The sequence below is a fragment of the Gambusia affinis genome, linkage group LG02 (assembly GCF_019740435.1).
Source record: "Gambusia affinis linkage group LG02, SWU_Gaff_1.0, whole genome shotgun sequence".
Taxonomy (NCBI): domain Eukaryota; kingdom Metazoa; phylum Chordata; class Actinopteri; order Cyprinodontiformes; family Poeciliidae; genus Gambusia; species Gambusia affinis.
In genome coordinates, this window is record NC_057869.1 from 27,562,803 (window position 1) to 27,590,727 (window position 27,925).

The 27,925-nt window shown below is 41.0% G+C and overlaps 1 protein-coding gene across 10 annotated transcripts in view; it reads right to left on the reverse strand.

Annotated features, from left to right (window-relative positions):
* Window positions 1–5,257: 5,257 nt before the first annotated feature.
* The window catches only part of LOC122820862 (A-kinase anchor protein 13), a 135,266-nt gene continuing 112,598 nt past the window's right edge, over window positions 5,258–27,925 (reverse strand). For 9 of the 10 annotated variants that reach the window (XM_044098588.1, XM_044098518.1, XM_044098513.1 and 6 more), the window contains 16 exons: window positions 27,302–27,558; window positions 27,029–27,154; window positions 26,713–26,830; window positions 24,546–24,794; window positions 24,383–24,459; window positions 22,669–22,850; window positions 21,721–21,803; window positions 21,417–21,605; window positions 19,445–19,591; window positions 17,390–17,463; window positions 16,792–16,836; window positions 15,293–15,343; window positions 13,986–14,258; window positions 11,946–12,125; window positions 10,561–10,861; window positions 5,258–8,728 (listed from right to left, as the gene is read on the reverse strand). In XM_044098588.1, coding sequence (XP_043954523.1) covers window positions 8,676–8,728; window positions 10,561–10,861; window positions 11,946–12,125; window positions 13,986–14,258; window positions 15,293–15,343; window positions 16,792–16,836; window positions 17,390–17,463; window positions 19,445–19,591; window positions 21,417–21,605; window positions 21,721–21,803; window positions 22,669–22,850; window positions 24,383–24,459; window positions 24,546–24,794; window positions 26,713–26,830; window positions 27,029–27,154; window positions 27,302–27,558 — 2,405 coding nt within the window. In that variant the 3' untranslated portion in view covers window positions 5,258–8,675. The remainder of the gene's footprint in view (window positions 8,729–10,560; window positions 10,862–11,945; window positions 12,126–13,985; window positions 14,259–15,292; window positions 15,344–16,791; window positions 16,837–17,389; window positions 17,464–19,444; window positions 19,592–21,416; window positions 21,606–21,720; window positions 21,804–22,668; window positions 22,851–24,382; window positions 24,460–24,545; window positions 24,795–26,712; window positions 26,831–27,028; window positions 27,155–27,301; window positions 27,559–27,925) is intronic. The other variant, XM_044098526.1, reaches the window with a different exon arrangement.

Genomic DNA, 27,925 nt, shown 5'->3' on the forward strand with positions numbered 1-27,925 from the left:
GCGCCACAATGCTAAATTTATCCCATCTGCAGCAGATGATGCGGAACACTGAGAGAGCGCCGCGAACCCTCAGCGGTTCCCTCTTTTGTTCGTTGGAGCCTCCCGGACTTATTTGCGAGATTAGCACAGCAGCTTTATTCCTCCGTCTTCCTCACGGGGCTGTGATGGAATCATTAATTCAGAATATTTATTTATTTAGCAGACTTCCCTTTCTTCACATCTAAGTTTTTTTTGGGGTATTCCTGTCGCCGCTGACAGTCAGAGCCAGTTTTCAGTCTCTGCAGCTCACCGACAGGGGAAGGCTTTCAGTTTATATCCTTGTCAGTTATTTAGATTTAAATCCAATTCTAACCGTTGCGCAGTGAAATCACCATGGGAACGCAATGAAGAAAAACAAATGTAATAGAGAAATCAGACAAAACAAAACAAGAACTAGGGTGCATGCTGGCTTTCAATGTAGCTTAATAAAAAAAATAAAAAAAATACAACTACTAATTTACAAACTTTAAACATTAGGAGATAAGAATAAGCAACACAGAAAATCATGACTTGATAAAATTCACAACTTTTCTTTTTCTAAATAAATCTGGCTAAACCTGATTTAGGTCGGTGGTGCAGCACGACCTCAATATATTTACACTCAAAATGATAAAACAGCAACTCAAGAAACTACACAGGTAACTACACAGTTACACAACATCTGATTTGACATGTAGAAACAATCTATCAATATAACAAATCACTATAATAACATTATTTTATTTAAAAATCAAGCAGAAAACAAATTCTATGTTTTATTATTATCAGACTGAGAAAGTTTTTTTTTTTTTTTTTTTTACAGTGTGGAAATATTCAGCATCAACCGATGAAAGTCTGAGTCACGACCTGATTAATTTATATCAGACGAGTTCATTTAAGATATGGTGTTTTATACATTATTTATAATTCACCTAATTTTGTTAAGTACATTTTAACTGATTTATTTGGCTTTTAGCTGCTGCTTGGATCGTTTAGTCTTGGAAATATTGATTAAAATGCACCCAAGGTAAATGTATGCAAATTGTTACACTAAATAAATTCTAATCTGACTTGAGTTTTTTTTGCATTTTTATTTTTTTAATCAGTGGACCCAGTAAAAACGAGACGGAGCCTTTTAGTCCAACAGAGGAAACTATCAGGAGCTGCAGCGACTCCGTGCTCATCGACTGATTTTGGAGAAACAAAATCAGAAAAACGAAACAAAATAAAACAAGCAGGAGGAACGGAAAGCAGGTCGACATTCATTCATGCAGCCCATCCTCCAGAACCTCTGCCAGGTTCTGCTCTGCTGCAAACAGAACCCGGACATCAAGCATTAATCCAGCCTGGCGTTCGGGACTGGATCGTGTCCAAAACAGAAATAAGCGAGTTATTGTTTATGCTTTATTATTTCCTGGACATGACGTCCAAACAAACACTAAATCTGCTTTTGGTTTAGTTTCTGCTGCCAACATGTTAGTGCACTTGAAATAAGACAAAAATAACTTACAGGTGGCTTTTCAGCAAAATATGCAGCATGATTTAAGTCAACAATTATGTAATATTGACAAAAAAAAACCAACTTGTTCCATTGGCAGATATTTTCACTTATCACTTAGGAAAAATGTCTCGTTATAAGTGAAATCATTTGTCAATGGAACAATTTTTTTTCCATCAATATAATGAATTATTGAATAAAAACCAGCTCCTGTTTTTTTTTTTGCTTAAAAGTTAGTTTTAAGCCAGTTTTGTCTGATTTCATTTCTGAGATATTTGCAACTAGACAAAAAATCCTTGATGAGATTTTGTGTTTTTGCAGTGTGGGGCCACCACACCGTCAGAAAACCCTTTTATGACCCAGACTGCTGCCATTAGCCTACCAAACAATACCAACGCACACACTGACCACTGGTCAGATGGTGAGCAGACAGAGATCATAACTGTTCTCTGACTGATGAGATTCATTTTGTGTTCATCGAAGCAAAAAAGTTGCAAAAACAGTGAAAAAAAATAAAATAAAAATGTGGGCGCAAGTAGCTTCAGTTTAATAATTCTTACTGGATTTTTCTTTGAATCTGTTTCTTACACATACGTGATAATCCCGGTCTTGTGTCTCGTCGTTTCATCTGAAGAGCGCCTCCTGGTGGCAGGTTTTCCTCTCGCTTGGAGTCGGTGAGTCGGAGCGGCTCTAAAAGGCGTGAAGAGGACAAAGCCAGAAACATTTGCTGTGGAGCCTGGCACGTTGGAAAAGGGAATCCATTAGGATGGACCCAGCACTCGCTTTAATAAACACACACAAAAAAATTTAAATAAAAAATTGGCAAAAAACTCAAAACTCTTGGATTCAGAAATAAAACATGTCACAATGTATTACAAACAAAACAAACAAACAACAAAAAAAACGAGATAACAAAATACCCCAGCTGCTTGAATATTTCCACACACAGAAATGTGCTGCAGCTGCTGGCATCAAAGTGCTGCAGCTGTCTAAAGGATAAGAGCCAAATGGGGGATCTATTATGGATAATTAACAAACACCACATTGTTACGGTGGACAGAGGAGAACCGGGAAGGATTCTGCTTTCAGCATCTATTTACCTCCAGGATAAAATCATTGCTTTTGCCACAGTTGTTAGTCACAGTGACAACAAAACTCTACTTTATGTGTTACTTTGAAATCAACATGGTGTGTATTTTTCTATCACATGCCTGCTGCGGTGCAACAGTAAAATCCGTGGACCCCTGAGGAGGAGGAAGAGGAGGAAGAAGAGGAGGAGGAGGAAGAAGAGGAGGTGTGGTGGCATCCAAGGCAGACTCTCGCTTACAGCTCTGGGGTTTTGGGGAAATAGGACAAGTGTTGAATCGTTTCCAGATTTTTCTAAAGTCTCATTGGTTGTTATGATGGACCCTACCTACATGCCACACCTCCTCTGCAGACCGAAGTCCAGATCTGCTCTCTCTTTTCTTTAGGGGAAAGAAAAGACAGAGAAGCCCCAAGAAGAGAAGATGTTCTTTGTCAGTGTCCTATAGCCAGCTGTGTCGGAGGAAACAAAGGCTGCCTCAGGAGGTTCTGGTCGTTACCTGGCTGTGGGAGGTGTGGGAGTGAGGACGTCTACGGCTCCAAGCTTTTCCGAAGCTCTGCCTTGATGACTGGATCTTCCCTCTGTCCAGTCAGCGTGTGAGCAGGAAGGCTAACATCTGCACACATCTTCTGCTCTCCTTCCTTCCTCATGCACTCTGATACTGGATTTTGATCTCACCAACTTCACCTCTGGACTAAAACGACACAGTGCAAGTTGTTCATTGGCCCGGAGTCATTTTGGCTGAAAGATTCTCCTGCTATTGCAGGTTGCAGTACATTAATAGGTAGGCCTACATGTGAATAGATGGTTGAATACGGCTTCATGATGTTCCTGAAACAAATGACTACAGGTTCTTAATTATCAAATATTGTTCAGTTTATCTCCATAGACATTTTAATGCAGCTCATCTGATGTGGTCCTAAAGGTTTTATAGAACCAGAACCAAACAGGGAGAAGCAACACAAATCTGGGACAGACTTCCAGAAAACTGCAAAACAGCTGAAACCCTGAGTTCCTTCAAGTCAAGGCTTAAAACCCGGCTGTTTAGAGTTGAGCCATAATAAATGACCGACATATTTGATGCGTTTGGTGACGTAGAGATCCATAAGAACCCACGTGTGGCTGGTTTCTTAATCAGCGACTGTCTTGTTTCTCTGACTCGTGTTCTTGTGTTTTTATGATGTAAAGCACTTTCATCTGGCTAGCTGCTGAAATGTGCTACACAGATAAACTTGAACAATTGGTATAAAGCCCAACGTAAAACACATTCATTACAAAAAAACAAACAAACAAAAAAAAAACCTGGACACCTCCAAACCCCCAGGATTTCAGGCCCTGGGCTACTGGCCTCTTTGTGAAATCAGGCCCAGCCTGTGTGTCATTTGGTAGAACAATAGTTTGAATTCAGGTTGTTTTTTTAAACAGCAGCTATCAGAGAACATGAACCAACGAGAACAAACCACTGACATGTGAACAACCTCACATAAACTACTGCCTGCCACTGTTTAGCTAAGTCGGGTAAATGGTAGTTTATCTCTGTGTCAGCATGTGTGGCAGAGCGTGTCAATGGTTTTCCTGGATGCCGGTTATCACCATGTGATCAGTGCAGCGACAAGATGGCTGCCATAACCAGATCAAAGGAGCGGCTAATGAGGCGGCGAGTGAGGTGAACGGCATGCGGCCTTGTGACACTTCACCGACTGCTGTGGGTGAAGTGGAGGAGCAGGAAATGACATCATCCCATGTTAGAAGGGGCTGATGCCACCCTGTAGCATGTAGATGAAATGTTTGTGAAGAAAGTAGTTTCAAAATAAAAGGCAAAATTTCAGAATAAAAGTTCTTTTATGAATTGTCCAGAGTCTAAACCAGGGGTTAGTTTTTTAGAGACATGACCCTTCAAAACAAAACCACTTTTTACAATATCTTCTTTTGGATTAAAAAAAAAATGATTAAAAGAAAAAAAGCAACTTCAACTTCTTTGAACTCTTCAACTGTTACCATAAAAGGGAATGAATGCATTTTCTTTAATAGCATCATCAAATCTTAAAACTGTTCTGCAACCAACAGGAGAAAGAAAATTACTTTACAGAAAACATTCACTACATTTATTTATTACCTTGACGTTCTTAAAAACTGCTCACCACCTTTGGTCAAAGTTATTAAAAATCACAGCAAAAGGTATAAAGAGCCTTTTATGACTTTATATATTTGCATATATAAAGTCATAAGCTCTTTATTTTCAAAATACTATGATTTTATTCTGTTTTTTTTTTTTTTACTTTACTCGTAATTTAATTTTTTTAATTTTCTAATACTCTTTTGTAGAACTATAACTAAATTTAGTGGGATTTCTTTTGTGTGTCTTTCTTTGCTATTGTAAAAAAAAAAAAATTAGAACAAAACTTGATCTGAAGTTATTTTAGCAGCTTTTCTGTTCTAACACAGAATAATATAAAAAGAAGGTGAAATACGTTTTACCTTAATTTAAACTTTTCATTCTTTGGTGCTGAGCCGGACTCAAACTTGAAGCATCAGCATCTCTCCGGATCCGTCTGGGATTCTCCGCGTTCTGGTCGTCGTGACGACACCAGACGGGCTTACAGAGACAAAACGAAGAACAGAGGAGCGCCGCCAAAACACCACAATAAGCCATTCACTGTGTTATGAATTTTTTATTATTATTATTATTGTGAAATATGCTTTTACATTTTCCACTGCCCCACAGACCAGGGCAGTCATAAATAAAATATTCTTACAAAATGTTGCAATAAATCACAAATCAAACTATTTTTTGTTTTGTTGCTTTTTTTTGTTGTTTTTTTGTACAGTTGATTGGTTTTTATTTATACAGAGATCATATTTACATTGTTGCCCTTTTCTTTTGTTTTTGTTTTTACAATGCTAAGAATGAACAGCGTACCATTTCTATGGTACAAAAATTTCCTTCGATTGAAAGCAGAGGTATAAAAGCTCTCCTCTGTCCCGAGAAGACGCTGGCTTCTACTCTAGTGCATTTTATCGTCAAGATTCGTAAGGCTACGCGGGCTTCACCTGATGCACACACACGCACACGCGGGTTCATCATCCTCATCATCACGGTCGTGGTGGTGGAGGACGAGGGAGCTCATTTTCCTGAACTGCGTCTGCTGATTGTCCCTGGCTCAGACCGCCCTCCCCCCTCTTCCAACATTAAAGCTGCTGCCGACTGCCTGCGTTGAATCACCAATTACGATTTGACAACTTATTTGTTCTTTCAGTCGGTTACAAATGCCGCAGGGGGAAAATGTCACGGAGCGCGAGGGCCCACGCTCGTCACATTATCTGCCGTACGCCGATGACCCGCCGAGAAAACAACAACACCGCCGGGGGGGAAGGAGCGGGGGTTTGTACTTTTCTGTTTGTTTTGGTTTCCCGGATGGAGGGAGTCGGTGCAGTGCTCCCTAGTGGTAAAAAAAAAAAAAAAAACACACTAAAGTAAAAAAGGTAAAAGCCCTTTTCTTTCCGTTTCTGCGACAGAAATCCATAAACTCAAAGACGTGAAGCAGATAACTGGCGGGAACCGTGAGCCTCTCACGGGACGTCCTACGATAACTCCAGTCCTGCACGCAGGCGCAGTGAGGGCAGGTAGCAAACAAGCACTGAGCGAGACAGACGAAAGAGGAAAGCATGGCGTTGACTCCGCTCGCTCCCATACTGCCACGTTGTGTTTTTGTTCTCACAACTTCATGTTTTGTTTTGTGTTTTTGTTTCTTCATCCTACCTGTCCAGCAGGTAAACTGTACAGCCTACAAAATCTAGGTTTGGAGGAGCAAACAGTCCAGTTTGCACTACAGGAAACCCCCCCCCCCTCAAATATAAAAAAAAAGAAGAAACAAACTACATATTTTATACACTTGAACACATGGTGTCTCTTTGGATTGTTGTTCAACTGGATTTCAAATAATAAACAAACATCAAAAAATCTATATCGATATAAAATAAAAGATGTATCAATGTTTTGGGACCAAAAAGTGCTTAAAAATACAGAGTGAACTCTGTGAAATGAGAAGCTTTAGTCTAGTGGCTTTCGTGTTTCCTTCTTTTACTTTTTTAAACCCTGCGAAAACATAAAACCTGACCAAGTTATTTTCATCTAGTTTCCAGTGCGAATCTCTCTGCATATTGGTCAATAATTAATTGATAAAAAAAAAACCCAACTTCTTCCATTGGCAGATTTTTTTCACTTACAGCATGTCTCATCGCTGACAATCTGCCAGTGGAACTAGCACTTCCTCATCAATATTAAGGAATTATTGACCAGCTCCTATAAGTTGCTGAAAAGTTACTTGCAAGGTAGTTTTGTCTCATCAAATGTACTGAGATATTGGCACTAGAAACTAGACCAAAGGCTTCGTGGTTTTGCCGTGTAGCTTCCGTCTACGGACTTTCTAATCAGAGCCAAAAGCAGAAATGAAAAAATAATTTTAAAAAATAAGAGCCAACGCTTTAACAGCAGCCATTAGTATGCTACCTGCGGCGTTATATGCAATTAAAACACAAAAGTAAAACCTCCCTAACACCCCGCTGTCTCCCCTCCAGTAGTCTGGGCTCGGATGAAAGATGAGGGCTGCATAAAAGCTCATTGACAGGCAGATAACGCCGGGATCAAGCTAATATCCATCCAAGGTTCTACAACACACTAAAAGGATATGAATTGAGCCGTTTGACACGGAGAGATAGCGCACGTCTCCATCCTTTCATTACAGCGGAGTCTTAAGAGTTTCACTCCAAAATGGAGACATCCCCAATTTAAATAAATTAACAACCTCATCAGGAACCGTGATGGACGGCGTAAAGCCGCCGCGGATTGCTCAACTTGTCGTTCGCCGCGTCCGCTTAGCTTACGATCTGGCGGCAGCAAAACATAAAAGAAAGTGGTTGTGATGTGTGATGTGATTTGTCAGGAGTGAAACACGGAGGCAGCAGCTCCTGGTGATAAAAAAAGGCTAATGTTGCCAGGACAACACGAGGCCCTTCAGTGCTTTTTTTTTTTTTTTTTTCCCCAGTCGTCGATTAACAGTTAACAAAAGTGATCAGCGTCGAAAACGTTGCGGTGAAGCGCTAATCTGTTCCTGCACTGCAAAAAAACAAAATCTTTGGTCAAGCTTTTAGTGGAAATATATTAGTACACATAAAATAAGACTAAACTAACTTACAAGTAACTTTTCAGCAAGTCTATTAAACTTAGAACAAGACATTTTTCCCATGTTATAAGTGAAATAACCTGCCAGTGGAACCGGCAGTTTTTTCATCAATATTAAGGAATAGATTACTTAAAACAAGCTCCTATTGCTGAAAGGTTACTCAGTTGGTTTTGTCTTATTTCAGGTTTACTAAGATATCCGTACTAGAAACTAGACCAAAAGGAAGTACTTTTGGTTTAGTTTGCGTTGGGATTTGAACGGGCGTTCGTGTGCTGGAAAAGAAAACAGAGTCTAGCTTGTGGAGACAAGCTAGACATTGATCAATTGATCAATTGCATTGATCAATTGGTCAGAGTTGTGGCAACTGTCCCATGTTCTTTTGATTGGCTCTGATTGGTGATGTCAAATCCCCAATTTTTCCGTTTCTCCTTATGCATAAATTCCTCAATTCCATAAAAAACTAAGTTTTTCTGTTGGGTCTTTAATTGCCTCTGCCAGTTTGATGCTCTTTTACAGCGAAGTCCCGATGAATAAAGCTGGAACATATGCTCTGATTCATAATGGATGGACTCATCTTGTCGTTCCTCTCTCTATCGGATTCAATATGCAGCACGGTTTTTTCGTTTTTCAAATGTGTGTGTGTTTTTATTACTTCTTCCATCGCTTACATTCCATAACGAATCTGGGAATGAGCCGAACATAAGAAGTGGTACCAGCCTCGAAAAAAAACCAAAACTAAACTAAAGGCTTCTTGGTTGCACCTCTAAACGAAAATCCAAACGGAAGGGCAGTCTGTGCTACATGTCGTACTGAGAAAGTGCGCAGGAACACGTCGCCTCCGGGTTGTCGAGAGCGACGATGGAGTCGCCGCCGCCGCCGCCGTGGCAGAGTCTTAGCAGAAGAAGATCTCTCCGTCCATGGGGGGCTCGGGAACATGCTGGGGGTCTGAGGGGAGGAGAAGAGAGGAGTCAGTGTCACAGACCCATTAAAGGAGAGTCAACAGGCCGCCTGAGGGAGCTGCCTAATGTGCTGCATGTTCATTTCACAGCCATCATCTCCAAATGTATTTGTGCTTCTCTCATGTCTCTGTGCTTTTAATACCAAATCTTTTTTTTTTCCTTTATCCCCCTCTCTCTCTCTCTCTCTGCTGCGTCTGTCTGATCTGTAAACACAGGAAGGATCTTGAATATAGGATGGGAAAGTGGGGGAAAAAAAAAAAGTGCTGCAGCTCCCCCCCTTCCTGAAATGTAGGACAGCTGAATATTTTACTCTCCAAACTAATTTACTTCCGCAACAAATGTGCGCGTCGCCTCGGCGACCCGTGCGAAATACTAATCGGGTCTCTGCGAAAACAGGGAGGCAGGAAAAGAAAAAAATAGAAAAAAAGAGGGTGTTGTCTGATGACACCCAGAAGCTTCCAGTGATAAATGTCTGTGTAGTTCACACGACGGATGAAGCAACCTCTCTGGTGTGAGCGCTGACGAAGATCTGGCTACTCAAATCTGCCGCTTATCCTCTTGTGGAGGATGAAACGAGTCAGAGGAGCAGCCGCAGTCCTGATTTTGATCACTGCTGTTCACCGGATGGAGCGACCTGGCTAAATGAGAACCAGGTCGACATGCAGGAGCCTCCTGGGAGTCATTCACTAAAACGTCTAGTTTAGGTTGAGTTCAGTGAGTAAATTATTCTAAAAACCAAATTTCAAATGACAGAAATAGTTTCAAAATGTGGCTTTTATTTCATCCGTCCCTACTGTGAGTTGTATGATGGAGTATCAACGCCAGCCTGTGAGAATTTTGGATTAATTATGACAATAATCACATTGGCAGAATAAAGACACAATCTTACCAGAACAACCATGTTAAAATGATGAGAAAAAAAAGGGTTGCTTTAATAAGGAAAAGCTTCTAAAGCTATCAGGATCAGTTTGTGACTCTCTCTTCAAAACGTACAGCTTTTAAAGTTTATTGTCCTGTTACTGATAATTATATGATGCTGACGGGTAAAACATATTAAATATTTCTATAAAGTCTGCAAAACTCATACAGAATCCTATGACTTCACAAGATGCTCAACTTTCCTCAATGGTATTTTTCTTATTTTTTATGTAAGAATATGAAGTATATAAATAAAACTACAACTTTATTCTGGTGATATTATGAGTTTATTCTTGCATTATTTTGACTCTGTTATTGTTTTTTGTAATTTTATGACTTTATTCTTGTAATTAAATAAAAAAATAAAAAAAAATCTTAGCCTGGCTTTAATACTTTCTCGTAAAGTCGACTTGAATTCGAAGCCCTACAAAATAAAAGCTGTAAAAGACGCTTGTCAAACAAGATGGCTGCCCTGGGTGACCTCACATCACTCTGAACTATGCAAACTATGGGAAAAAAACTCAGATTTTCCAAACAATAAATGTTGAAAAACATATAGTCATATCAGCAGAATAAAGACACAATCTTTATTCTCTAAAGTAGTTATCTGAACTACTTCAGAATGACGGAAATGGAGTGTTACCTCCAGCCATATTTAAAGTTTCGGCTTTCCATGGAAAGTTGTTGGGAATGCATGAAAACTGCAAAAGAAAAAAAAAATCTTCTAGGAAACCTTGAGGCCCTAAAATACATCTAACACATCCGCCGTCCATCCTAAACACAAGCCTTATTTTCCTTCTGCATCTGACTCCAAGTGCCCCCACAACCCCCTGATGAGAAAACACTTCAACTTGCTGCAAGACGCTTAATAATTCATCAGAATCCATCAGCATTCCCTACCTGCCGCCTGTGCGCTGCCGCCTTTGCTCTTCTTCTTCTTCTTTCCGTCTTTGCTCTTGGTCTTGGCCAGCTGCAGGAAGCCCTTGGAGATCTGGCTGTTGGCCTCGGAGCTCTTGAGGCTGCCGGAGGACGACGAGGTGAACGGGTTCAGGCCCTTCCTGCTGGCCTTGGAGCGTGGAGGCTGCAGCCTGGGCAGGGTGGAGGACGAAGACGAGGAGGAGGAGAGCTCCAGGGGGTCCAGCTCCAGGGACTGGGAGCTGCCCAGGAACAGGGATTCGTCGGACGTCGTGGAGGGAGTCCTCTGGAAGAACAAAACGTGATGCTAATCATCCAGAACAATACTAGAAGTTCATTTATCAGAACAAGAAACTATCAGAACTACTGTTTTATCAATAATTCCCTAATATTGATAAATTCAGTGAAATATAAAAGTACTGGTTAACAAGACATTGTATTCATCTTGTAAGTAGGGATGCACCGATCCACTCTTCTCACTTCCAGTGCCATTACCGATATCTGAGGTTTAGTATCTCTCTTTTTTTTAATAATGAAGACATAAATTTACTGAACTACAAATTTACCTGATAACTCTGCACCAGTACAGCACACTAAAATACACCAACAGCTTCAAAAGCTTGGTCAAACATGTATAAATAACTTTAATTTATCTAGGCGGTGCAATCGGGGTATAAATTATAAAAAAAACAAACAGAAACTGACAAAAACAATAGGCTGACGACCTTGTAAAATTAAACTACAACAAATGTTCTTCCAAATGGTTCAGAAAGCGTTTCTAAATTTGATGTAAAAATAAATAATAAAGCATGACGTCACTCTGAGAACAAAGCGTAGAATTAGACTGAAAAGATCTGCCATTATGCACACTGTCACAGATACCTGATCTAGAATTATTTTCAATATCGGGACAATACTGATATCAATACCAGAACAATACTGATATCAGTATCTGAAAAATACTGATATCACTATCAGAACAATACTGATATCAGTATCAGATCGATGCGTCTCTAGTTAGAAGTGAAATAATCTACCAGTGGAAATAGTTTTTTCAACAATATCAAGAAATTATTGATTTAAAATAAGCTCCTACATCTCGTTGAAAGGTTACTTGTAAGTTAGTTTTGTCTTCTTTAAGACATTTGCACTAGAAACTATACCAATAATACTTGATAAGATTTTGTGTGTTTTGAAGATTTAACGTTGATTAATAGTGAGAATAATGTGAAAGGAAAAGCTAATCTGTATGGACTGCCTGAAGCGCTGAAACTATGTTTACACCCCTACGACGGTCAGACTCCAACCCTCAGCTCCACCTGCAGGACTCAGGCTGTCATATTTCCCTGACATCCGTCCCCCCGACTCACCTCAGACAGCCGCAGCTCTTCCATCCTGTGGATCTGCCGCTGCACGGCCTCCCTCTCCTTCTCCAGCTTCCTCTGGGCGTCTCTCAGCCTCTCCAGGTCTCTTTGGTACTCTTCCTTCTTGCTCTGCAGCTCTTTCCTCTCCTCGTCGAGCTGCTTCTGCTGCTTCTGCACCTCCTCCTCCTGCAGTGGTTTGGGAGCCAGAGTCATCGCTTTCATGAAACAACAGCGCTCAGAAATGTTCACTGCACAAAGACGTGAATGCGATTCTTGGAAAGCAAGATGGCTTTTTAAAAACACGCTGCAGGTTTTGAAGGTTGATAAACGTAAAGCTTTGAAGAAGACAATGTGTCCTGTGACTGTCTGAGCGCTGATTTCACTCGATTATACCTGAAGAAAGCTCAACCTTAGGAGGGGAAAGATCCTAAGATTTAATTGAGGTCCCCCCCCTCAAATATTGACAGATAATCAGTCTATAAATTAACTACACACAGTGGATAGAAAACACATTCATACTCTATGAACTTTGTCATCTTAAAGTAAGCCTCAGAGGTTGAGTATTTTATAGGGTTGCACCGACTGCAGTTTTCCGGCCGATCACGATGTTTAAAGAGGATCTATTATGACAAATTCGCATTTTGCACATTTTTTTGTTCTTCCATTTGGGTTTCTAAAGCTTCTAAAAACAGCCGAGCACTTGGTGGCAATAGCTTCAACTTTTTAGGTGTTTGGAAAATGACCCGTTTCAAAAACCTCCCAATTGTTACGTCCCACCAGCGAAGCCCAGACTGTCACCTAGCAAACCAAGTGGAGCTCCAGCACGTTTTGTCAGCTGGTTTTACCAATGTATATGTTGTACAATGGCTGCTAGAAAAGTGTTTTGTTGTTGGCTTGACATCCAGAAAGCACTTGCTGTGTTCTTGTTGGTTGTGCAGGAGGCACCGTTTCTGCTTTTCAAAGATGTATGTTTGTATAATTGTTCATCTGTTTGCAGCCATCGTAGCGTGTGCGTGTAAACGTTGAGTTGGGGTGCGTGGCCAGCAGTTTATTTGGATTTAAAGTGACAAGAGCCCCTAAAATAACTCACTCTGAAAGCAGAACTGATCAGACTAGAATCTCATTATCTAAGAAGTCAAAGAAATATAGTTTGAAATTTTTTTTTAGAAGCCCAACCTGCCAATTTTTGGCTGATAATTAATTATTTTGCATAAAAAGTCTCTGGCAGTCAGCCCTCTGCCATGGCAGAGCAAAAGGGACAGTGGCTGATTTTCAGCTCTTTGCAGAGGTAGATAAGACAGGAAAATATTGATTTCTCATGTAAGTATCGGCCGATCATCTGTCTCATAAAATTAAGGCGATCAGAGTTGATTTCTCAGTGCACCCCTAGTATTTTGGTTTATATACCAAAACAATAATAGTGCAGTAATAGTTACTTTGGTGTAACCCATCCTACTTTCAGGGTGGGTTTTCTTTTGGAGAAAGGTGAAGATCTACATTATTTTCAAGTGTTTTTCTACCTCTGACAGGTTTTATAGCAATATTGAGGTCTAGGAGACTTTTTTAATACCTGAGAGTATTGTGAACCTGTAATAGTGGATGATTCTACTTAGAAAACACTGAAACCCTAAAAAGCCACATCCTTTCACCTGAACCAAATCCCATAAACACAAACAATCACTTCAATCTGCATCTCACATCAAGCTGAAAGTATTTTAAAAAAAAAGAATAGTGACAAAACATAATGTTTGTTACTGGTTTCTCAAATGGTTTTTTTTTTACTTCTGTGTTTTTATGATATAAAGTACTTTGAACTGCCTTGGTGCTGAAACGTGTCACACAAATAAACTCGACTGACTGATTGTTTGAACTTTCAAGTCACTATGTAAATCTGTGAAGAGAACTAGAGTTTCTACTTTATAGCGCGATGTGGAAGAAAATCCCCTGCAGTCCTGAACTACTCCGGCATGAAGTGATCCCCACTCCCGGAAAACTTAGAGCCTGACGTGGAGAAGGACGTCGGTGGAAGACGAGGCGCCGTCTCACCTGCAGGTGCACCGTGGACTCTCTGTCTGAGAGCTGCTGCTCCCTCAGCTCCCACTCCCTCTCCCTCCTCCGCCTCTCCTCGGCCAGAGCGGCCTGCTGCCTCTGCAGGGAGGCCAGCTCCTGCCGCTGCTTCTCCAGGCTGCGCTGCTTCTCCTGCTCGATCAGCGAGCTGGGCCGTGACGACTGGCGCGACAGCGACGAGCACGAGGAGGAGCGCTCGCTCAGGGCCTGCCGCTGGTCCTCGATGTAGCTGTCCTGCTGGACCACCACCGCCTGCCGCCAAAGATCACATCAGACACACAAACTCTTTAGATTTTTAAGATGATGTTTTGTTTTGGGTTCTTTTGGCTCGTACCATTACATTGTAGTTACCAAGTAGTTTTTTTTGGTCTGGTTTCTAGTGTAAACGTCTCAGTAGACGTGAAAAACTAACAGACAAGTAACGATTCAGCAAGATATATTGGAGCTTGTTTTGATTTGGTAGACTTTAAATTTTGGTGAAAGAGACAAAGATATTTCAAGTTATGAGGGAAAAATGTTTTGCTCCATTGCTAAATTATTTCACTCATAACTAGTACTTTTCCTTAATTAATTTATTTATTTTATTTTATTTTTTTCACATTTTGTTTAAAATGCAAACATAACTGTACTAAATTACAAACGTATTTAATAACTCTGCACCAGTACAGCACACCTAAATACAACAAAAAGCTTAACAAGCTTAGTCAAACGTTAAAAAAAAACCCCAACAGAACTTTAATTTGTTCATTAAGTGCAAATAGGAGCATAACAGTCAATGAGAAATAAATAATAATAAAAAAGTGAAACTGACAAAAAATAGATTGATTATCTTGATTAAACATGGAAAACATAAAACTGCAACAAATCTTCTTTAAATGGGCTCAGAAAGTGCAGCTATAATCTAAATATAATGTTAAATAAGTAATAAAGCATAAAGTCACTTGCACCAAAAAGCTTAGAAATAGACTGACTAGATCGGGCACAGTGTCAACGATACCTGTCTACAGTCTTTTTCCAATATCGGATCTAGTAATTATTGAATTAAAACAAGCTACTATGTCTTGCTGAAAGGTTAGCTGTGAGTTAGTTTTGCCTTATTTCATGTCTACTAAGAACTAGAAATTAGACACCAAAATAAGACTTTGCGTCTTTGCAGCGTGTGTCGATCTGCACGCAGAACGATACATTTTTCAGATGTACATTAACAACACAAAGCTTCACAACGTTTCATCTTCTGAGTTCAGATCTGCAGCGAGCGGATGCAGACTGGAGGAGAGGCGGCGTACCTGCAGAGTGCTGAGCAGGAGATGCAGGTTGGAGACGCTGTGGAGGACCTGCTGTGGGAAACAGTGAAAACAACGAGCGTCATACAACCTGCATTCGTCCTGCTGTCATCATCTCGCTTGGTGTTAAACTGCTTAGAGTGCCTTGCTAAAAATGTTGAAAATCTTTTTTTTTCCCCCTCCCCTTTCATTCCAGTTTTCTTGGCCTTAACACACAAACCCACTAAAACGCCTTAAAGTTTTTGTTTGCAACCTGACAAAACGTGAAAGAGTGCAAGCGGCATGAATAGGCTCCGTCCTGCAGCGCTTATGGAAGCCCGGCTTCATACTAGCGTGTTACGGACGTGGCATTTGTCTTCTTTTCAAAACACTCTAAATAGGACCAGGCCGCTGACCTTTGCTTTGCTGAGTGTTTACAAGCATACAAATACGATTTATGTGATGCTACTAGCAGCTGAGGAAGTGAACCCTCGGAAACGGGAGGTGAAATCTGAGGCACGCAGCAGCCTCGTGTATGAGTGGAAAATATATGTGATTTATCGTTGGCATGATGAATCTCAGTTCTTGATTTTAAGAAAAAAAAAAAAAACCCCAGCACAATCAGAAGTTTTATTTTTTGCCGCTTTTTCCACTTTTTGTTAAATAAGAGTGTTAATAAATATCAGTAAATAAAAAAAGAAAAAATTTAATTTAGTTAAACTGCAAAAAAAACATCTTGCCAAGTACGGTACTTATTTCTGGTGCAAATATTTTAGTACACTTGAAATCAGGGAAAACTAACTTACAAGTAACATTTAAGCAAAATACATGAGCTTGTTTTAAGTCAATAATTCCTTAATATTGATGAACATCAATATTACAAAAAAGTCAAAAATCAATACACGTAAAACAAGCACCTATTGTTTTATGTATATTGTTTTGTTTAAAGTGTACTAAGATATTTGCAGTAAAAACTAGACCTAAAACACTTTGTAAGATTTTCTGTTTTTGCAGTGTAGTGATAAAAATTATATTTATTTAAGTAAGTGGCATCCCATAAAACGCTTTTTCAGATGAGAACATTTGTATTTATGGCGATATGAATGCTGTGCCATGCAGTCGCCTATTTATTGTTACATTTTTGTAATCACAATTTTTACTGTTATCACAGTAGCACTGCAAAATATTGCCATAAAGTTCTAAGTCCATATCGCCTCATCCCAGATGTAGTGTCACAAACTACATCTGAATATTATTTCTGGTGTTTAAAAAAAAAAAACTACAAACATATAGTAAACTTCCCCTTTCTCTCTATTTTTTTTTTAAACATACTTCATCTTTTATTTAGCAAGGCACTTGCATCTTCGTCTCTTTGTTCATTGCACTTCCAAAAAGCACTTTGTGCAACGGCCAAAAGCTGCTGCAACATCACGCATGGGCTGGGCTGCAGCAAACAACGGTTGTTTTGACCGTTTCCATGCCGACGTCTCTTAGCGAGCTCGGAGACAGGAAGGCGTTCTTACCTCACTGTTCCTCTTCAGCAGCTGCAGCAGGTGGGCGTTTCCTCCCTGCACGCAAAAGAACGAGAACTCAGACAGACTGAAGTCGCATGCGTGCAGAAGATTATTGATGTGCAGCTTTTATGTTTTTAAGTTTAAATTTGGAAATCAAGATGTGGCACATGTCTTTGATTTCCACCTCAGTGCATATTTTCCTCTGAACATTTCCAGTAAGGGCTTGTCTGCTTTTCTAATTATTATTATTACTTTCTCGTCAAACAGAATCATAAAACATCTCGACAATTATTACATGCAGAAAAAAACCGCATCCATGACACAACAATGCCGACAGCACTGGAATAATCAGAGGTTGATTTGTGTTTTCTTTTTTGATTTGTTTTTCTTTCTTCTTCCCCACCACTGTCGGATAGATATCCAGCTGATGGTCGTCAGTGGCAACAAGACCTGGCAGGAAGAGTCAAGAGGCTAATCCAGCAGTGGGGTGGGGGGAGGAGTGGTGGGTGGGCAGCAACATTTATCTAAATGCTGCTGCTGATGTAGGAGGACACATGGCCTCAGGCTGTGTGTGAGTCAGGAAGTAGTCGGATGCTGAGATGCAGACCTTCTTCAAAACGCTGTCCGACTCCGTCCTGCGCAAGTCTCCCACCGCGTCCTCGCTCTCGTCTTTGTCTCCACCTGGTGAGACGGGGAGACAAACAAGATGGAGCACGTTTTTAAAAAAAAATAAAAAGAAATTAAAACAATGTTCATTCAATACATTTATTTTGCGTCAGGAATCGTCGGAGTAGGGTAATGGATGTGATCGCAGATGACAAGCTGTTTGTTTTTTTGCTCTTTTTTTACCCTTTTAGACAGGCGATATGTTAGAACAGCAATAAAAGATTTATTACGTTTAGGCTTTATTTTTGCTTTTCTAAAAGCAGATGCGCTGAGTTTACCTGTAAGGTAGCCAACTAAATATCAACCGTCTTTTCCATAAATGGAAATCAAACCCGTCTACACCAGGTCCGTAAGAGAAAACCGTCTCATCTTTGGAAAGTAGCGTTGAAGTTTGGAGGAGCTTCAGGTGAGAAGTTTTACCTGCTCACAACGACGAGCTGGTGTGTCTATTTTACAACCAAAACGCTGTGTGCAGCACAACGCCAACACAATCTACGACGATGTGTTAGGGACATTATAGATAGAAACACGGAGTAAATGTCTGCCAAAAAAAATAAAATAAGTAAAATCAGAACTTTTTAGGTTAATCTCCAAAATCAAAAATCTGCAAAAAAAGATAAAAAATTAGAATTTTTTTTAAAATCTCATATTTAGTGATTAATCTAAAAAATTAGCAAAGTTGCCAATTTTTGTCAAAAATGTACTTTTTTTTTCTATGTACAATGGCCCTAATATGCCATCGTAGCACTTGTGACTTGTGTCAATTACTCATGACAGTAATTTTTGAAAATGAAGTTGCAGCTGCTAATGCTCGTCTGTGTGGCTGCTATGGTGAAACCTCATGTTGAATGTTTATATGTCAAAACAGAACCACATAAAGTCCATTTGGAATCCCACTCCGGACTCTGTTTGGACAGTTTCTCTTTCCCATTCTGGTATGGCACCGCCATCATTGTTTCTATGTCAACTGGCTCTGATTAAGGCTAACCAGTGGTGCCCCCTTCTGGATGGCGTCCAAACTACAACACTGATGTGGATGTTAGTAGTTAATAGATTGGGACTCATTTTAATCTAATAGGCCATTAATCGACAATTAAAAAGTGGCCTAGTTAAAAACAAGACAGAGTGCAAATAAATTTTTTTTGGCACAACTTCAAAACTGCTGTTCACAGATGTTTTCTTAGCCATCTGACCTAGACCTAGTTTGGGAAACCAGTAGAAACATAAACCTACAAGGATTTGCAGCTCAACACATAAAATGTTCTTGTTTTGGAAAAACGTGTCTCCTTTTCATTTTTATGTTAACTAAACTCAATTTGTGTTGCAACACCAGGAGAGACTCTGTGAGCAATCAATAGGTCACACAGGAAGCAACAACATAAAGTTAAGAGTTATGCAACTTTGGTGTTGACATCATATTTTCCAGAGACTCAAAAACTACAAAGGATTAGAAATAAAGATGAAGGATTTGAGCATTAACATTCTCAGAAGTAGTAGTAAAAACATACTAAGGTCCGTATTTTTATGGGAGAGTCTTATTTATCTAATTTGCTTTGTGACTCCACCGTCCACTGAAATAGGAACATTTACAACCATTTTTGATCTCCATCACAGTGCAGCCATTTTATTCTGCGCTTCCTTCTTCTCCCTCTCTGCTCCCACAAATTCCGTCAGTAATACTAAATCCCATCTAACGTAGCCGTCCTCGTTCGGCTGCAGAAGCAGAACCCTAGACCAGCTCAACGTGACGCGCTGCATCCGCTTTCAAGCCCGGTCAGTGGAGAGGCGTCGCTTCAGGCCGCGCCTCCCTCAGGAAACCCCGGCTGCTTCTAAAACACCTCGTCTACTGCGCTGAACAGGTGCATTGTGGGAAGCATCGGGTGCTGTGTCACCTCCAACTCGCTCAATTAAATGTGGAATTTTACAGCGGGATTGGGAGTTGTTTTTCTTTTTTTTGGGGGTCCAATCTAATCCAACGTCAGAAGGCGGGGCTTACTCTTGCCGCCGTGCATCTGGTGACTGTCGAAGCCTCCGAACGTCTCGGCCCGACGGGGCAGGCATACGGGCCCGGCGGCTCCTCCCTCGTGCACGCTGGCCATCGCTCCCCCCAGGCTGCCGTTCACCAGCGTCTGCAACGTCTCCACTGTCCACACACACACACACACACACACACACACACACACACACACACACACACACACACCGGCAGACGTTAATGTGCAGGTCAGTAAGTGGATTATCCCGGCTAACTGTGTTACAGCTCAGTTCTGCACCCAAGAATCCAGCCAGGCACTCCTGGCTCCCGTTGCCAAGCAACAACCACCAACCTGTTTGATCCACAGAGCTGCTTCACTAAAACTTTCAATATATTTGCGATGCGAAAATGATCTGGTCTCTGGACAAAAAAGGGTTGGGGGAAATGGAGCATGTGCAAGAGACCGGAGGGATGAAAACAGGAGAAATAAAGAAAAGCAGAAATGCAGGTGTGTAAAAAAGTGCAACACTGAAATGTCATCAAGCTGCGAGTTGTTGCCAAAGCTGCAAGCTGAAAAATATTTTCTTGGTGTTCTAACCAATTTCAGGTTCGGTTTGGAGTTTTCTTTGCATGGAGGCGTGTGTGATCTCCCAAACTGCACTGCAAAAACAACAAAATCCTACCAAGTATTTTTGTCTAGTTTCAAGTGCAAATATCTTATTAGACTTGAAGTAGGACAAAACGATCTTAAAAGTAACTTTTCAGCAAGATGAATGAGCTTGTTTCTCAGGCAGAAAAAAACAGTGGAATAGAACCTTTTGCATTTATATTCAAGAATTACTGACTTAAAACAAGCTTCTTTATCTTATTGACAGGTTACTTTTAAGTTAATTTTGTCTTAATTCAAGTGCACTGACATATTTGAAAGATTACCAATCTCCTTGGTAAGATTTTGTGTTTTTGCATTAACTTAGTTTGAAATGTGAATACATACTGTGCTAGCACTGCAACAGAACAGCCACAAATCTGACGTAAATATCATATTATCTTTCTTAATAAATCAATTAAAACTCCTTACATAGAATTTTTAAACGTTGTACATTCCTCATTGTTTAAAATAAGTAAACCTGTTACCATTACTCCTAACGTTTATGAAAACAAGCAGAATGGAGTTTGCATTCAGAAAACATGCAGCAGTTCTACACCTGAGTCTGCCCAAAATAAAGCAACCCTAATGGGGCAGAGAATGTGACGCGCGTCTCCGTCGTTCATTCTACCAATTAAAGCCGGACTTTTATTTAAGCGACCGTCTTGCGCAGAAGAAGAACGTTGACGAAACACAGCGGCGCTCTGTTTGCGGAAGCATTAGTGGATCGAGTCGCTTATGGATGAATTTTAACGTTCATTCAGCAAACCGACAAGAACAAGATGAAGGGAGCTTTTCAACTCTCATCTAAAAACAATAACATTTTGTGGAGCACTGACTGCAACTTCTGCAGAAGTAGAAGTCGGCTTGGATGTGCAGTCGAGACCAAGAGGGGTGGGGCTGTGAGGTGATCATGTGATTCAGTGACAAACGTCTTTCATAAGTTCATAATTATGAACCCATGAGCAAATGAAACGGACATAAAGCAGATTTGGGTCACATTCACCTCCTGCATGAATGTAGGCTGAAATAGATCACAAGATACATTGTAGCTAAACTATTTGTCCGCATAAACACATGGTAGCTTGAACACACGTGAAAATAGTGGAAGATGATCAAAATTCAAAACAACCTACAAAAAACCCTCTAGTCTAAATTTAATAACAACGTTATTAAATTTAATAACTTTAATTTCTACAAGAAAATCCTAGGGCTGGGAGTCGAGCTTGTCCGTCTCCCTTTTGCGGTATTCACGTCTGCGCTGCTTCAGAGCCGAGAACGCCAAATGAAAGATGCATTTTCACCAACAAAAAAACCCCACCAAACTTCACTTCCTCTCCGCCTCACCTTCCAGCAGGGCGTCTTTCATGATGGACGCCCCCTGAGGCGGCTCCTGGCTGCAGGCTGACCTGAAGAAGGGCTCGACCTGCCTGCAGGCCTCCTCGCCGGGGCTCAGGCCCTCCCACATCTCCCTGAAGAGCCGCACCTTCTCCTCCAGCAGAGACATAATCTCCGTATCTTTCTGCTTCAACATATCTGCCCGGTGGAAACAGACAAAGAGTGTCTGAAGGTGGAAGTGGGGGAGGAAAACAACAACAAAAAAGCAATTTTCCTTTCACAAAAGAAGAGCGTCTGATGTGTCTCTTCTCACCTCTCATCTCTTTGGCTTTGCTCTCCAATTGTCTTTTGTCGTCTTCCGTCTCACTGGGGATCCCCTCGTCCTCGTCTTTCTCCCTGCGCGGACGCAGAAAGTAAAAAGGAAAAAAAAAAGATTAAAATCCAAAAAAGGTCACTTGTTTAATTATTATTTATTTAACGTGAAGGTAAAACATTCAAATATAAGCAAACTCCCTGCTAAACAATGCAAACACCCGTTAAAAACAGAACTAAAAACACGCCGACTTCACCTCTGAGAAATGACTTAATAACTTCCTCTCATTTTCCAAACTTCTTTTCCTCTCACGGAGGATTTACAGAAAAAAAAAAAAAAAAAAAAAAAAAAAGAGCACCAGCCTTATCTCGCGGAGAGCCCATTCATATGCACAACTCAGAGAGAAGACGGGCGCGCTCATCGAGTTTTGTTCTCATCTCCTGCCAATGGCTTGATTTCAGTTTTGTATTCCGACAGAAGTCGGGACCGAGAGGGGAGTGAGACGGAGTGCTAAATCTCTTATTTCTTCTCCCCTCCCCCAAATGTTCCCCTCCCCACCCCACTGGCTGCATTCGAATAATCCTCTGCTTATAAGCGAGCTTGCCCTCGCAGCCAGTTCAACATTAGATGGACCCGAAGTACATCCCATCCCCAGGTAGAGAGCAGCTAATCCTCCTGGCAGCACAGTGCTTTGTCCCAACTTCGCCTGTATTATCATGAAAAAAAGCACACAAAAAAAAACTGAGAAAAATTCTCACCCTGGCTTTATACCACAGAGGAGAGGGCAAAGCTGAGCTTTTCACAGCAGAGTTACAAGTAGAAGTATAAAGAGAAGATTAAGATATATTTTGAGAAGAGAAGCTTTAAATAGAAGTTGGATGGCAGGATACAAAAAAAATAAAACAATAAAAACAAGCCACAGCAGAAATCTAAATGAATCCCACTCACATGGACTGCATGGCGGTCTGGATGAGCTGCATCCAGGTGTTGCGTTCCTCCTTGGAGCTGGCCAGGACCTCCATCATCTCCGGCTTCTCGGTGCCCGCCGTGATGAGGAAGAGGCCGCGCTCCTTGTTGGCGACTTCCCGGACGATCAGCTTCTGGAGGGAGATGACCGTGGAGCGCTGGTCCTTCAGGGAGACAAGGGAGGATGAGAAAAAGAGAAAAAAAACAAAACAGGGAGGGTTTGATGAAGCCAGCGTGGGAGGAGAGTGGGGGAAAAAAAAGGAAAGAAAGAAAGACAGGAGGGAGAGGGAGGGTCAAGGGAGAGAGGATGTGAAAAGCACCAAGGAAAGACAATAAGGGAGGGGGTTAATTATTTGTACAGGAAAAACAAGTAAAGCAAAGAGGAAGAATAAAGATCAAGAATAAATATAAATATTCACAATCAATATATTGATTATATATATTCACTGATGATCAGTTCTTGTTTGAGGAAAATGGACATCTTTATTCTATGAACTACTGACAACATGACTCAGAAATTCCAAGCAAAGATTTAGTATTTACTTGCAGAAAATGAGAAATGGTCAAAATAGCCAAAAAGATGCAGAGCTTTCAGACCTCAGATAATGCAAAGAAAAAGTTAGAAACAACAATACCAATGTTTTAACTCAGGAAGAGTTCAGAAATCAATATTTGGTGGAATAACAACAAGGTTTTCAGTGGGGTTCATTGCAGTGGGCTCTTCATTTTTTCCAGAGCTGTCCATAGATATATACATAGATAGATTAGACAAATAGATACATAAGACTAAATGATGTTGAGTGTTCATTCTAATGCTTAATTGATTACCAAATTAGTTGACGATTATTTGAGTAATTGATTCATCACGATTAATCTGATTAATCTTTTAAGCTCTAGTGCATTGTGCTCTGTTAAAAGTATAAAAGCTGCGATTTACCACTGCTAACTTTACGAGTTGGTCAATCGGAGGTCTTTGTTGTGTAGTAGATAAAAAACATGCATTGTTTAAACACAGATGATTGAGTTAACACTTGCTTTAAAGTCTAAATCTTCAGAGAATCTTCCTCTGTTTGCAGAATCATGTAAAACCTTTTGGTTGCTTAAGTGTGGAAAGACCTCCAGGATTCATTATCTTCACTCTGTGATTCTTATCGACTTTTTAAAACAGTTCAACGGTGTTTATATCCTGTCGTCCGCTCCTAATTCTTCATTCCGCACCGGAAACCCTGCTCTCCTAACTGCCACTCATTCAGGATGTTCTCCTCTCAGCGTCGTCAGTCCCACCCGACTCCAGCTCTCCCAAGCTTTACCGACGGATGTGATTATCCAGCTGCGGGCGCCGTCTCTGTTTTCATCTTCTAATGTGCGACAGAAAAGCATGTGCCACGGCATGAAGCTGGGAGTCCTGTAAACATGGGAGCCCCAGCTGAAAACCCCAGATGATTTAACGCAGCTGGGTCAGGAGCCCGGAGCAGCATCGGCTTTATGAGGTTCAAGCTAGCGTGCGAGCGGGAGGCGGCCGCTCCTCTGCTCGCTGGGAGAAATAAACCGGGGCAGCTACTGCTAACAGCAAGAACACGGCATGGAGAAAGAGTGACAGCTTCTGATGTTTATCACCGGAGGGAGAGCGGGGAGAGGATGGGAGCGAGAGAAGAAGAAGAAAAAGAGATGCAAGAAGGTGACGGTCAGAACTTACCAGCATGGCAAAGACGTATTTCTGGTCCTTCTCTTGAAGGAAGACCAAGACGTCCGATAGCAGGAGAGCTTGAACATCTGGAAGACCATAAACCGCTCACATATTTTGTTGGTGACGACAAAAAAAAAGGGAAAAAAAAGTAGACGACTGTCTGTACGCTCACCTTTTAGCCTTCCCTGTGTGTTCTTCAGCTGCAGCGCTCCGTCGTGGATCAGCTTCCGCCTCAGCAGATCCTCCCTGGCGAAGAACTGGCCGCTTTTCAGAATCATGATGGACTTACTGTCCATGCGGCCGTGGAACTCCTTCAGGCGCCGCTTCTTTTCGTGCTCGTTCACCTTGCTGTCGACGGCGGCGATCACCTCCTTCACCAACCGGATGGCCTCGCTCAGGTCAACGTAGTCCTCGTCCGCGTCTGCGGAGGGGAGGCGGCCGAGGTGTTCAGACCTCACCTCAGCTTTTAGTGGAATTTACAGTGACGCGTCTTTGATGACCAAAAGTGTCATTATTTACAGAACAATGCAAAGTTGCATTAAAAGTCCATTCAATTTAGCATTATTCTGTAAATAATGACACTTTAATGCATCTTTGCATCCGTTAAAAGTGTCAACTTTGCATTAAATGTGTCATTACTGACCGAATGTCACTTCATGAAAACAGTCATAAACACTAAAGCAGACTGATCCATGTTTATAACAGGTGTTATGTCGTGTTTACGACAGCGCCATGTCAGTCTTTTGCTCACACCTTCATATTAAGTGTTACCGAAAATCCCAACAGAACTTGTTTCAATATAAACACATTCAACTGGTATAAATACTTATGCAAGCTCCTGGTGTTATCTGCACTTTCACCTTGCAGTTTGTGAAGTTGTTTTACTTCTGCATAATTAGGAATAAAAAAAATTCAAAGTCAACATTTGCAACATTGCGCACTCTCCTTTGAGCTCATAGCTTTGGACACAATAAGTAACAACTTGACCTATATTTAGGAGATTTTTCTCCTGCTGTTTTTTGTTTTTCTTTTGTACTTGCAGCTCCGAAGCAGAAGGAAAAGAAAACAAACTTCAAGAATACTCTGCTGCTTCTTTTCGATATATACAAGCGTTGTCAAAAAAAAAAAAAAAAAAAAGGAGTCTGCTTAAATCACCTTGGGGATTAAGTCAGAGCTCCACCATCCCACATGGAACCGTAAAGAGGCTCCAGGGACGGATTAGAGAGAATGTACACAGTGGGAGGCCGACTGACGAGAACTCGTTTAAATCAGATAGAAATACGGTGCGGAATGTTTCGGCTCTTCAGAGTTCTGCTTGATCCAACACTCGAAAAACGGCGAACAAACAACTACTGCCTTTTCCCCCCTTGCAGGATAAATGAGCTCACGTAAATCACATTTACAAAAATAAAAAGAACTGTTCTGTTCTTTTCCTAAACCAGGTGACACACTGCTGTACAGTAAAAAGACAGAAGACTGGAATCGTGCAAAGTTTCTACTAATAACATTTATGACAATTCAGGCGAAGCTTGTGTGGGATTAAATATCTATATTAATGTGCTTGAAAGAAACCTCATCGAAAATATTTAGGTTTGACATGTTATATCGACCTATTGTTCCTCCTTCCTGTAACCAGCATCATTTCTCATCCATCATAACAAGATGAGCAGATGCATGATGGACACAGTGGTGGCAGCACCATTGATCATGATCAAAACTTAAAAAAAAACATAATTAGAGAAAAATCCAAGTCATGATGTAAGAGCAAAAAATATGCAAGATCCATCAATCAACTAATCAATTAGATGTGAAAATTTGTATATATTTGGATGAGGCAATTTAGTAAGCTTTGTCTACTTCCTACTCACTTTTCGAACTGGAGATAAAAGTTTTGGTTTTATTTTTTTTCATTTTCCTCTTCATTATTTTATTTTTTTCTTTGATATTTTAGTTGTTCCACATTTCAATTTTTCCCCTTCATCAGTTCTGATCAGTGGCTGGCAAGTCAAACACTAGAAGTGTTTGATGTCCATTTTGTTACATGCATTAAAACTAAGAACTTTAGCCATCTTTGTGCTGTCAACCAACAGTATCTATGCTAATGCATACAAATTTGATGAAAATTAGCAATGTTTACGCTGCACAAATCACTGACGTTCTACCTCTTTTAAACCTGTTACTTTTCAAAATCCTTTAAGTGTTTTGATCTAAATCTCTCAGGAAGATTGTTGCTCAATGCATCTCTATATTTAAATTGGTGACTTTAGATTCTCCTGCTGTTTCACACACCGTTAAGAAATAATGTAACGAAGGTTGAACGAGGCCGACATGTTACCCACCTTTAGTGTGCAACAGCATTCTCTGAAACAGCACAGGGTACTTTGTGATCCGCTGGGTCACCAGCAGGATGCATTCTGGGATTTCAAGCCTCCGCACAGTGCTGCTACTTCTCTTTTTCTGGGAGAAAACAAAGAACAAGAGGTGCTTTTAGAGAAGCGTGCTCACACAACTAGTGACAGGGCTTCACAAAAACAACAGAGACGGAGAGAGAGGCTGCAAATTAGCAGAGAGGTTCGAATGAAACGCGTCGTCAGCTTGAAGACGTGAGGAGAAACAACTGCTGCGTAAAAGAGAGACGAAAACTCTCATCCTCACTTTGATGAAGGTTTTAAAGTTTTTGTTTTTGTTCATGAGGTCCTTGTAGACGTTAACGGCTTCGTTGTGGCGGCTGCAGAATTTCCCGTAAACCCTCTTCATACTTTCGCCGTTGGATCCCGAGAACTAAGAGCAGAGAGGGATAAAAAGATGAATATGCAAAACTCACAGTGGTATGGAAGATAATAATGGGGGAAGAAAAAGAAGGAATTGAAGCTTTAAAACTTCATTCAACTCAGTGCAGAATCAGGTGTAAACCGTGGCTGCTCTGACCTGGCTGACCAGAATGTCTCCTATCCTGTTGATGACAAAGCCACCCTCCGAGCCTCCCCCCTCCAGCTGGCTCTCCTTCCTTCGGTCCAGGAGGCGCTGGAGGAGCTGCGAGTGGAGGTCCAGGAGGTCGTCCAGCGCCGGGAAGATCTTCTCCACCGTGTGCTGTTCCAGGGGGACCTCCTTCTGCAGGCCTTTGCTGTATACCTCCGACATGATGCGCAACGTCCGGATGTGATGCATCTCGGTCTGCATCAGCTCTGCGCAAAGTAAAACGAGACATTCTTAATGCTCCGCGGAGCTACAGGCGGATGTGATTTCCTGAAAAAAAAAAAAACATGTCTTGCATTTGTCAACCCTAAGTAAAACTCAATGACACAGTCCAACGTAGAGGGAGAGAAAAGGAGAAATAAAGGTACCCAAGTAAGATTAAGATGAAATATTCTTAGTGCAACCCTGTGAAAACGACCCTGTTGCAAACAACAGTTGATAAACACAGTTTGGTCTTCATGAGTAATGTTTCAGAAAACTTTTGAACAGCACGACAAAGCTTAAAGTCGGGTCATTTTTCCATTCAGACTCGTCGCACGGTCGCATTTCCAGATGAGGATGTTATAATATCTTCAG